The sequence below is a fragment of the Gallinula chloropus genome, assembly GCF_964237585.1.
Source record: "Gallinula chloropus genome assembly, chromosome: 7".
Lineage (NCBI taxonomy): Eukaryota > Metazoa > Chordata > Aves > Gruiformes > Rallidae > Gallinula > Gallinula chloropus.
Genome location: NC_140092.1, coordinates 23523040 through 23535650, shown reverse-complemented (window position 1 = coordinate 23535650; position 12611 = coordinate 23523040). Strand labels below are relative to the sequence as shown.

At 37.2% G+C, this 12611-nt stretch overlaps 1 protein-coding gene across 1 annotated transcript in view; it reads left to right on the top strand.

Moving 5' to 3' along the window:
- CFAP99 (cilia and flagella associated protein 99) overlaps positions 1-12611 on the top strand; it is a gene marked incomplete at both ends in the record, with an annotated part of 51751 nt that overhangs the window by 262 nt on the left and 38878 nt on the right. Inside the window, one exon of the mRNA XM_084266853.1 lies at positions 10958-11102. Coding sequence (XP_084122979.1) covers positions 10958-11102 — 145 coding nt within the window. The remainder of the gene's footprint in view (positions 1-10957; positions 11103-12611) is intronic.

Genomic DNA, 12611 nt, shown 5'->3' with positions numbered 1-12611 from the left:
GCTTATGATTGTCACCAGAAAATGAGGAAGTCAAGATCAGAGGCTTTGAGTAACTGGGTAGCAATAAAAGACGGGAAAGCAACAATCTCCTAAAAGGGACCAGACATTGATAGGAAAAGCTAAAAGCTTCTCTCTCACTTCCTGGCTGTTTTGTAATGTCGTATCTCCTGTCCTCCTTCCAAATGGATGTTTCTGGCAGCAGCACCCATTTTGTAGATATGAATACGGTCCAGAAGTTGACTCACAGGATCAGGTATTGCTTTGAGGATGTGAGTGACCATCGGAACAGTGGAGCTGAAAGCAAGTGACAGTAATATATAAACTACCAGATTTTAATCTAAGACTGCATGTTACCAGACAGAGGTTTGCCAATGTGTAGCTGTCCTGACCAAAGCAGTCCCCATCCTTTCCTGACCATAGGCTGTCACCTCTTCCCATCACTTTGTCTTCAGTGCCACCCTGATGCTGATGCAGCTACTGGATTGAATCAGCTTTAGAAAATCACTAAGGGAAGACAGTAATATTGTTTAGGCTGCTGTTGTCCACGCACACCTGATTCAACGCTGCCATGTAGCTCAAGTGCTCATTCCCACTTGTGACAGAAGGGTCTGAACTACCGCTAGTGAGATAGTCTTTTACACTGATTGTGCACAGGCACTAATCATCACAAGAATATAGAACTATGGAGGTGTGATACAAAAATCAGAGGCTGAGGCAGTGGATTCATATACATTTCTTGGGTGTTTGCTTTCTTAAACAGTTTCCAGTCAGGCTCCTCCTTTCTGCCACTGCCCTCCTGCCTTGCAGTACTGGATTAACTCTTTGTGCATTCTTATGCTGAATTATATCAGGGAACTGATACAGTTTCAAAATAATCATTCCTCACTGGGCAGAGAACAGGTAGAGATTCAGCTGCCAAATAAATACTTGTAAAAAGTAATACTCAGATTATTGTAGAGATGATACAAAGACCAAAAAAAGCAGTAATTTCATTAGAGAAACATGAAAATTAAGAAGAATGGGAAGGATAGCTGATGCCAAAGGCAGAAATCTTTCTCTGGGATAGTTTCAGTTCACCAACTGCACAACATTTTTGCTGATAAATAAGATCTATATTTATATAAAAATCAGCTTTGTTTTGGTACCAAATGGGTGATTATAATTCATCATGGAAAATTAATTCACTTTTATTTCTATTTCAGAATAGGCATATGATCCTAAAATTATTGTAGCAGTTTTGTATACACAATTTCCAGGCTTGGCCCTTACTAATTAGCCAATATTAACTGACCCATGTAGAAACTTCCTCCAGTTTGTATCCTGATTAATGCCATCACTTTAAATCAAAGACTATATTAAAGCCTATATGTCTCATGCTACCAGCATGACAAAAAGCAAACAGAAGTGTTGTGTACTACTGACCAGACAAAAACCAGGAGGGACAGATTCCAAAAGGATAAATCTAAATAATGGCAAGACTTAAGTGTCTATATATTTATTTAGCTACTTATGTATGCAGTGTGTTAGACTTGACTTTGCTACAAATTACTCTCTTCCATTCTGATAGACTTTTCTAATTGGTTAATTAGTTTTCCATCCCCTATAAGTACCATCAGGTTCCAGTCATCAAGACTGTGTGTTTCATTCATATTATATAGCTTTATTGTATTTGGATGTCTTAGAGGCTTTACATCCTTCTAATATGATCCCTGAGGTGTCTTGTGTAATTCTTTGATAACCTATTGATGACCTACATAAAATATGCTTGTTAGCCGATCATCCAGCTGTTTGTCATTGTTCCTAGTGAAACATTGTGGGGCTAGATTATTTCTCTGAAAATAAAAAGACAGCATGCACAAGTCATTCCCAAATAGGTTGAAGGGAGTTCAGCACCCAGGTAGTGTCTCTGCCAGGCTGCGGGATGCCAGTATTGTCAACTGCCAGATCCCAGAAATAAGTACCTCTGACAGGCACACATACTCACCTGAACTTCAAGTAGCAGATAGCAAAGGACGCTTTGTAGAGTAAAATCACTCTCAGGAGGAGGCAGGTTTCGAAAAGCGCTTGTCAGAGTTGATTGAAAGTAAATAAAATTACTTGTTTGGAAATCTAATAAATGAAATGAGGAAATGGGCATCCTTGAATGATCAGAAATGGGGGGATGACATCAGTAAAGAATAAGAGACAGCAGGTAGAGTGGAACTGAGTTGTAAAGCATTTTGATAGCAGAGACAGGCAGCTTTCATTTTAAGTGCTAGAATCAACTGTGAGATGCTAGATGGAGTAAGAGGGTCAAAAGAGCGGACTAGCAGAATGATAGCATGTCAGATAGCTGATTTGCTAGAGAAAGATTGATTAATCCCAAGGAAGAGCTGTTTATTACAGTAAAATATAAAATTTTGACAGACTACCTTAAATTTTTAGCTATGAAGCAATAGGAAAACACTACTTGAAACCTACTGTTCAAAAAGAGTGAAGAAGATGTGCACATAAACTGGTTATGATATCCTGGAGAGTAGTCTACATGAAAAATGACCTCTTAAGTTATGGGACTGACCGAAATGCAGAGTGGCAGTATTAACAATTACTGAGGAAAACAGTAACTTGAGAACGCTGAAGTTTTGGTTTAGCGTTGTTGAAATTAAGCTGACAACAAGAAGAAGGAAATGTCACAGAGAGAGAGGCCAGCACTTAAGACTGTAGTTTAGGGTTCTTATTTGTGTACATGATAAATGTGAATATGTTATGAAAGGATGTTGGATTTTGTCCTAAGGGGGTGAGTCTGGAAGGCACAATCTGTCTTGATCAAAATAGCCCTGTCAACCCTCTACCAGAGGCATAAGACCATTCTTATGGGAATCCTTACAAATTAAAGCAGTAAAAATGCATGGTGAAGTGAGGCGCAGGAAAAGAAGTGGAAGTGGGCAAGAAAATACGTGTTAAAATGAAGGACTTTTCAATATTTAAAAAGAAGTATAAAATCCAAAGGATCAAAGCTGTAGGGTGACAGTATACTTACTTTGCAGATGATAGCAAGAAGTAACTGGTAGATTTCCATATTGGATTTTTTACTAAGTATAGAATTGGACTTTGTTTAATATTCTGCTCAAAATCCAACACATTTCCACTGGTTTCACTGTGCTGCTCTGAAGACGACACAATCCAGAGGACTTCAGCAGGATTTTATTCTTAATTTCTAGATGCTCTAATTTTACTTACATGTGAGGTAATGGTTAAAATGAAACCCAAAATACATGATTGTGTGACATAACAATAGTATATTTTTCTCTTTCATAAAGACTGTGTAGAAATTTTTATGGTTTTTTTTCAGTTCACAGTGGTTGGGAAATGGCTGTAGTGTAGAGGTTTGGAATAGTCCACTAATCAAAATATTGGGCAGATAGAAAGATAAACTGGGTCCTGTTCTAAGTGCAGTCATCTTTCTGTCCCTGGCCTTTCTCTTGCTTACCCTCCAGTTTAACTTAGCCAGGTCTCTTCATTCAACCTGTCCTGGTTCCATCTCTTAAAATTGTTGATTCCAGTGATAATGTCACTGCCTAGCAAATCCTGATCACCTGACTGGTTTTGCTCTGCTCACCTCGGAGTTCCTGCACATTCATTACCTGTCTCTGCTGTACCCAAAACAAAACAGAAATCTCTTGTCAAACTGAAGCCCACAAGAGGCAGATGTCACAAAGAAGATAGGCAGGACAGACTGAATTCTATCGGTTTGAGCTTGCAGACTGACCCAGCATGGATTATGCCAGTATCATCCTGTATCATAGTGAAAGCTCTGCTTGACCTGGGCTGGGCATGGTAAGGGCGCACAGGATCTTCAGGAAAGCTTACTGCTACAGCATAAATTCACACAAAACACATGCAAATAGATAGTTTTCACTTGACAAAATGTGTATGGATTTTCATTAAAAAAACCCCCAGAAGGCCAAATTTGTAAGGCACAGCTTGACCCCTGTGTGCCACTTTGAATATCTATCCCTAGCTATTTGCATTTGATTTGCAACTACATACTATTTCAAATTAGCTAGTCAAAAAAACCAGCACATTTGGCAACTCTCTATCAAATACTGATTCCTTGTATCAGATCATGTGAGCTAATCTCACCTTGCTCCTCTTGAATAGCAGGGAGAGTGTCCATTAAATTCAAAAGGAGCAGAAGCAACCTCTCGATTATTATTTTTATTTCTCAGTGCATCTGCACAGTTTTTAGATCAGTGTTCCCATCTGAACATATTCTCTCATTGCAGGAAATCTTGTCTCAAGCTTTGACATAGAAATGTTTGGAAAACAGTTGGCTGTACAGTCTGCCTCCTGTGTATTCCAGAATGACTGCCCAAAGTCAGAGTCATTGCTCTGTATGTATTTATTGGTGTAAATGAGGTGGCCATCTTTCTTTACAGAGAAATGGTGGCATTAGATACCACTACCAAGACTTATGTTTTCCTGGCTGTATGTGGGATTTTTGCATAGTCCATTTACAGTAATGGCAGCTGCACATCTAATCCCTGTGTACTGCTTTAAATGAGGGCACTCTTTCCCTGCATTTTTGTAATTGAGGTAGATCAAGCAGATAACTTATCCAATAACCATTGGGATACATTTTTCTTTTTCACTTACTGCACTTTGCAACCACTCAGTATTTCAAGATACAGACAGGGAATCAGGAAATGAGTACTGAAGGAGTACTAAAGAGGTACTTAAGAGGAGAGGTAAAACATTACTTCCACAGTAGTTCAGGTCTCTCTGAACAAAGACAGAATCTTCTTTTGGTGTTATGGAAATGTATAAATAAATTGCCAGAGTGTCAGGTAGTTAATAGTGTTTGAAACCAAGGTGTCAGGAGAGAACATAATCCCTACAAGGCCTCTCAGGAAGCAAGAGAGGCACATGTTGCAGTCTCATTTCCTACCTTCCAACTCCTAGTTCATGCTCATATATATAGATATATACACACATATACATACAGAAACTCACTGATTATTAGATTGCTGGTTTCAGAGAAAATCAAACGAAATATAATAAGGGGGTTTAATTCTTGAATAGTGGGAGATAACTAACATGTTTTCCTTTAATTAGAATGTTATGATCAAAGTTACTCTAGAGGTGATTATGTGTTAAACTCCATACATTTTATTTCTGCAACATGTGAATCTTACATCACAAGAATAGTTCCTCTTTGTTATTCTAAGTAACTGATCAGACTTGATTTTCTTCCAGGAAGAAAACTATGTTTTGATTTGTAATTCAGTTATTTGCAATCTTCATGTTTAGTTTATTGTAAGTCACAATGTTTCTAACATAGTATAGGGCTTATTTTCACTGCAGGTATTTTCAGTAAAAACATAAGTTCATTAGTAATATGGATGATTCCTAGTTGTAAGAAACAAGCCTTCACCTTCAATCATGTTGAATCCTATTATTCCCCTCAAACCTCCTGAAAACAAGTAAGTGCAAATAAATGCTTTTGCTTCAATGTTGTGACCTTGTTGCTATTAAAGCAGAATTCAATTTGAATTATCCTGAATCACACATTAACTTAAAATAATTCTTTAAGTCTATCTCAGTTCTTTAAATTATTAGTATCCACATTCAAATTTACATCTCTTTTTCTATTGCTCTTCATTTGAATATGCAGACTAGTGTGCCTGGTTTATCTTCCTAAATGCTTTTTAACACTTCTTTCATCAGACCGATCCCCTCCAGATAATATTTTAATTCTTCTGTACTAAACTGCCTTCTTTTTCAATTAAATCTATCAAAAACCATCCAAATCCAGAGCGATCCTTCATCCAGTACATATTGTACATAAGGATACAATTTCATCAGGCCATTTATAGAAATGGACTGCACATTTTGAAACAAAGATTAAGTTTTGTACCTAACTGCAACATCCCTGTGGCTTTTTTTCTTCCTTGTGACTGTTGACATCAAGCTTTTGCTATAACAAGAGACAGATGTTAACACAGAAGTTACCATGCAATGTTTGTGCCTTTCTCTATGCAAATAGCTCGCCTTATTCTCACTGGAATTATTTGCTTCAGTTAGAGTTGCAGGATCAGACCCATCATATTGACCTTTATAAAGCCCATCTACAGAAAAGGTTTCTACTGTAAAAGCAGAACTGCCACACCAAATTCATTGTTTTACTCCTTTATCCCTATCATGGTGATAGCAAGATGAACCCGTTTATGAGCTTTCCATTTCTCAAGAACATGGTGTAATTTGGCATAACTCTTCATAGTTCTCATTTGTGTTGGTTCAGCTGTGTGTCTCACACATGCCCACTCAACTGTGAGTAAAATCCCCAAATGTCAAAAGTCATAGATTTAGTTTTAATTATGAAAATAATGTATTGCGGGATTATTTTGTTACATGTGGTGAAAAAGCCCTGACTAAATTGTACAAATCTAATTTGTCTTATTAGTTACTGACATAAAAGCAGCTTAGGATCTTTCTAAGGAAAAGATGGAATCTGTTTTTTCTGCTGCCCCACTTGTGACTTAATACTAAGTACAAGGGAAAATGACATTAAGTGTAGATCTTCAAGATGGTCAGCGTTATCACACGAAGATGAAAATGCTAACTTCTGGCAGCAACATGGACAGTAAATAGTAGAAGCAGGGCAATCTCGTGCTTATATCCTAAGGTCCAAGGGGGATTTCTCACCATTGAAATTTCCTGAAGCATTTTCACTGACATCAGAGGCTAAGAGGACTGGGTTGTGGTGACTGATTCAAAACCCAGTGAAGTCAATAGGAATATTTCCTTTCATTTCCACAGCATTTTGATTAGACCCTTGGAGAGGACTAGCACTGATATCTGAAGCACTATAAATTAATCAGACTGCATCTGCAAGATGTGCATATTCTGCCTAGAAATAGAGAAGTTCAGTACATACTATTATACAGTTCTCTCAGGAGGTGAAAGCTATTTTATCTTTTCATCCAATATTATCTTCTTTCTAAAATATTTGTTTCATATTAAACTAAATTCTTGTCCTAAGAAGTCTCAAAGAGGACATAGCTAATGTTCTATTTCCTTCTTTCTCTCCAGAAACACGAGCTTTTTTTTCCTTATCCAACCTTTTATGATCTCTTTGGACCTTAAACAGGTCCCATTGTATCCATCCTTATTACCATACACCCACAGTGGCAAAGATTCCTTTTGCAGATACTTCTCCATTTAATTCATGCTATTTCTTGTACTAATACCCAGTGAAAGTTGTTTGTTTTCAAAGTCCTATGCATAAGCTTTTATTACATGGTCTCTTCTCTCCTTAAAGAAACTTGACTGGTTCCCAGCTACAGCTGTGTCGGCGAGCAGGAAAAATATGTCCATGGAAGCAGGCTAAGGGCTAGATAATGCCAATCAGCACATATTCAGACAAGAGTCACATTTCTTTCACCACATCATTTAGAATAATTTCAGACAGGATCATTCTTTTACAGCTTAAACACTTGGGAATCAGAAAAAGCTGAAATTCAATGCTGTAAAGACTTTCAGATATTTGTATGGAAATGCCATTGTGAACACATATAACTGTATTTTACTTGTTTGTGGTGCAGCCATTGATCAATGCAGCAATATGTAGGTTTCCCAACATTAAAAATACAGGTCCATACAGTATTCATCTACCATAAAATTACTATACTTTACACAGCAAAAGAAAACAAAACAAAAAAACCCAGTAAGCTGTAACATTAGAGATAGAATAGGCATATTGTTCAAGATCCATTTTGTCTTCTGGTAAATCCCAGTATTCAGTGCAATAGAAGATGATAGCTGCAAGTGTTACTTTCACCTCTAAATTATCTGGCCTTCCTCATGCTGAGGCACTCACACAACATACTTCCAATAGCTAATTGCTAGTTGTTTCAGAGAAATACATTAGTTAAAGTATACTTGAGAAAGTAAGGAAATGGTCTGGTGGACAGAACAAAGGCTCACAAATTAGTGTTTATTAATTATTTTCTTGTTGCCACCAATGACTGAGTGTGTCTCCTGGGGCAAACCTCTAATCTGCTCCATACCATAGTCCCTGCATTTCCAAAATGATATTAGCTAAAAGGAATCTCATTAAACACAATTAATGTTAGTAAAGTGTTTTGAGAACCTTTTATAAGAAGTGCTATAAATGCATCATCTGTCATCATGTTGTACTGCTACAGGATCATTTGACCCACTTCTGAAATATGTATCACTGTCATAAAATGCAACATAAAGCCACACAGAAAGGAATTAGTGTTAGCCACACATTTAGGAATTAGTGCTAGAAGTGACACCTGCCCAACATATTAGTTTCCCAAAGCAATTTTGATTTCAGATATACAGACAAACTGTAAATATCCCTGATGAAATTTGTTGAGGACACAATGAGCTTTCTATGCAGATAGGATCCTTACTGTTTTGAAGCGTTGTCTTGTTTTTTTGATTCACTAGATTAACAGCAGGGGTCTTATATACCAAGTACTCAGAAGGTGAATGCACAACTAAAGACCTTGGACATAATTTCTATTCTAGCTTTCTAGAGGATATAGTTGTGAGAGTGTTGTTGGGCTTGTTTCCAATTGGTTTGACCTGTTTTACTGTGGACTTTCTGTTTATGATCAGAGCTACTGCTGTCTGCAGATCGATTTGTTCATGAACAACATCATCTGTGCAAGGGGACCAATTGGTTTAGATTTAGAATGTCACAATCCCACTTTTATTGGAACTACATCATCCTCCCTCACTTTGCCTTTCAGCTATTTAGTTTTGCTTTTGCCTTTTGTTGCAAATTCTCAAGTATCTCATTTCAAATATTTGAACATTTAGGGAGGGGTTAGATTTATGGATTTTCTTAGTCACTTTTATGAAACAACTTCCATAAAGCTTTAGGCAGAAAAACTATATTTGGAAAAGACTGTGTGCTGCTCACAAGAGTTCTCACTGCTTAGCAAGATGGAGTCCATGCTTCCCATCAAATTTATTTTTCTTTTAAATTTTCAGATGTGTTCAGTCTTTTTTTGACTGCTCTTCCACTTGTGTCCGTCCTCTATCTAAGCACTTCTCTGTTTCCTGCTTTCCCCTACCTTTTCACTGTCCCCTTCCTTTTCACTTCTTTCTCTGTGCTCCTCATTCACTCTAGTTGGCTCTGTTTTCCCAAATGCATTCTACTTTATCTTTCTCCCGCCTCAACCACAACCTGTGCTTTCTCTGGAGCCCTGATTAGGAATGCAGGTGATATCTTGCTTATTCAGATAGCCTACCCAACAGTTTTTGTGAAGCTTCTATGTCTTCATGTAATGATTAGTTTGGTTACAGTCTGTTTCTTCTTACCCAACATATCTGGGTTACAGAATATATTCAGTTTATAACTGATACTTCGGTTACAGAAGTAAAACTTTTCTGTCATTTTAACTATTATTAAGGACTTAAGACACAAACTGAGCTTGATTCTGTTTCTGTATGTGTATCATTAGTAATATTGTCTATTACAGTTCTGCTAGAGAGGCAGTCAGATATATTAGTGTGATCCACATGGCAGTAAAGAAATCACAAGGATGTATGTAGGTGTAATTTTGCCTGCTTACATGTGTGTGTATATACACACATATAAACAGATCAGGATATGGAGACAACGATATGGAGGCACTATTTTTTTTCTAGTGGTGATGCACAAATTGGAAGGAACGAAACCTGGCTTTTAAGCAGGAGTAGGGAAAAAGAATTATGCTTACTCTGAATGACTTTCTAAGAAAACACACTTGTAATGCTTCTGCATAATTTTTTACATTTAAAAATTAGAATTCTACTTTTAAAGTTTTGCCTTGCATTTTCACAGTCTTGGAGCTCTCTATAGTGTAATGTGTCAGAAAGGTCACATAGTTCCTTCCAGCAGCCTCTAATAATACCATTAAACTAGAAATTAATCACATTAGGGAAATAAAATTATCAAGATGCTAGCAGCTAGCCTACTAGGCAAGGTGAACCTCTGATCCAATATATTATTGCAGTTCAGTCCTTCCCACATCTCAGAGCTTTGAGAGGGATTGTATATCAAGTATGGACTACACGTTTTCAGAAGATGCTCCTAGCTTTTTTCTTGCCTTCTTGGCTTACCTCCTGAGTCAAAGAAGCATTACTGTTCGTCATTTTGTTATAGAGTGGCTGTCCTCTTTAAGTTTCTGTAATAACAAACTACTCTGGGCATCAGATTTTATTGCAGTGTTTAAAGGTGGTTCATACTAGGAGTTTATCTTGTGTAGTAACAGATATTCCATCGGTTATTTATTATGAGTGAATCTCTTAGTTATGTTCAGGAGAACTCAGACTTTTTAAAGGGATTATGAGGGAGGATCTAAATGGTGTGCAGTGGGCATCCGACCCTCCTTTTTCTGTTCCTTTGCAGTATTGCATCAACTCTGTAAGTGACCGAGAGCAGAGCTGAATGAGGAACACACAGTTTGTATTAACAAGAATCCTGGCACCCGCAGGTTTAGTTTAAAATAGTCATATCCTCCAATATTAGGTTACAGTAGCAGTTAAAAGTCTTTTCCAGAATCCCTGTCAAACTCCCCACAATTCAGTTTTCCCAAGGAGTACAGACTTCACATGCAAAGAACAAGTCTCCTGCTGGGAAAGCAAACTCTTACTGAAACTTTCATGTACTGTTGAATACATCAGTCATTGTTCATAGCTCAGAGTCTTCAAATTTTCTTTGCATCAGCTGCTGACTTTCACACATCAAGGCCTTTTAACTAAATGCATATGTCAGCAGATAAACAAAGTTTAACATTGGGGAAGGTTACGTTTTACTTAACAAGGGCCATTAATTTGTTAGGACAGCCCATACCAAAGGCACTGCTGTTCACTGTTCATGCTTTCCAATTACCAAAATGATTGTAGTTCTTTTTCTTTTGGGAACATGATAATCATGATTAATTTTGTATCTCTATAGACTCTTAATGTGACAGAAGAAAAATTTGTACTGGACACACTAGCCGGCTGCGTGGAATATAAACCCTTACTGGATGTAGTAGTCAATGCCTTTTTTGTTCAGGATGGGAGATACTGCCAGGTTTCTGAGCGTAATCTCTATATAGGTAAGTTTTCTTTAAAACACCAAATGTGTTTACCATAAAACTCTAAAACTTATTAGTTTACCAGGGTAAGTCTTGCCTTACGTCTGAAGTGTTGTTGTTGTGCCCAGTGTAGTATGAAACACAGGATCTTTTCCAGGGGCCTTATGATGTAAAGCCTAAATCTTGAAATCGTTACTCAGTCTGGACTCTGACAGCTGTTATCTAGAATTGTACCTAAGAAAAATCTGCAGAAAATTCTTGAAGATTAGGTAACAAACATATAGAAAATTGCATCAGTCGTTGGAAGAAGTATCTTGGAAGTTTACCCATCACTTAAAAAAATGTTCTTTAATGATTTCCCTTTATTCTCTTCTGTGCAACCCCTAGTGCCTCTGCCATTCAGATACGAAACTGTATAACAAATCTCTGCTGAGCAGCACGGTATGTCTGTCAGTATGAGGATACAATTGTCTCTATCCATAGATGGATCTCTTCATTATTGACCATCATAATGACATAAGTAGACTTCTGTCTGTCTCCACAAGTGAGGTCAATTACCTTCCACTCATTGGTTACTCGGACAGAATCAGTTACAAGAAATACAACTATATCTGATAGTGTGAGCTAGTTAGTCAGAGTAATTACTACTCCCAAAGTTATTTCGGGCATTGAGAAGTACATTAAAACATAATTTTAAAAATATTTCAATGCTATGTGTTTAATACACTTATACTGAGGTTGATTTATTAAATCCCTAGATAAGTTGAAATCACAAATTCACTGGCATTGGTTCTCCAAGTCTGATATTTTCCGAACCTCTGTGGGTACTTTGAAAAGGCCAGTTATTTTAATTCACAGTGGTTTAAAAAATAAAAAAAGCATTTCTAATTTATCTACATTATCTACATTTTATGTTTTAAAAGCTATTAAATTCTTCTGGCAATATTGGTTGTTTCTGTCACAATCTAGAAAGGTATAGAAATGTAAATCAAATAAAAAATGGAAGAGAACCTAAACTGTCAAGGACGAAATTAATAGTATATCGAGTTTATTCTAAATGGTAATGCTTCATTGTCTCGATTTCTCCAAAGCCATGTTTTCCAGTGTCTGGGGCACATAAATTATACCTTTAAGCTGAGTGTTGCTATAATTGGATTGTCAGGACTGGTCCACTCAAAAGCCTCCATTAATCATAGGCAGAGGGTAGACCCCGGAAAATTTTCCTTTGTCAACAAGTTGAGAGTCTAAGGTCATTGGCTTACATTTTTTTAAGCTGCTTGTGATTCCCTTTGCCAAGCTGCATTGACACTTAAATTATCAAAGCTGCTTATGAAGGCTGTTGCTATGTGTGAGCAGATTTGAATTTAATAAAGCCCGTAGGAGATAAATGTATATTCTGCTAAGACTGCTTAAATATGTTGCTATGCTAAACCACAAGATTGAAGCCTAACGATACACTGAGTTGGCTGCACCACACTGGTCAGGATTTCCTGATTTTTATCATTACTGTCTGGTGGCAGCTAGAATACT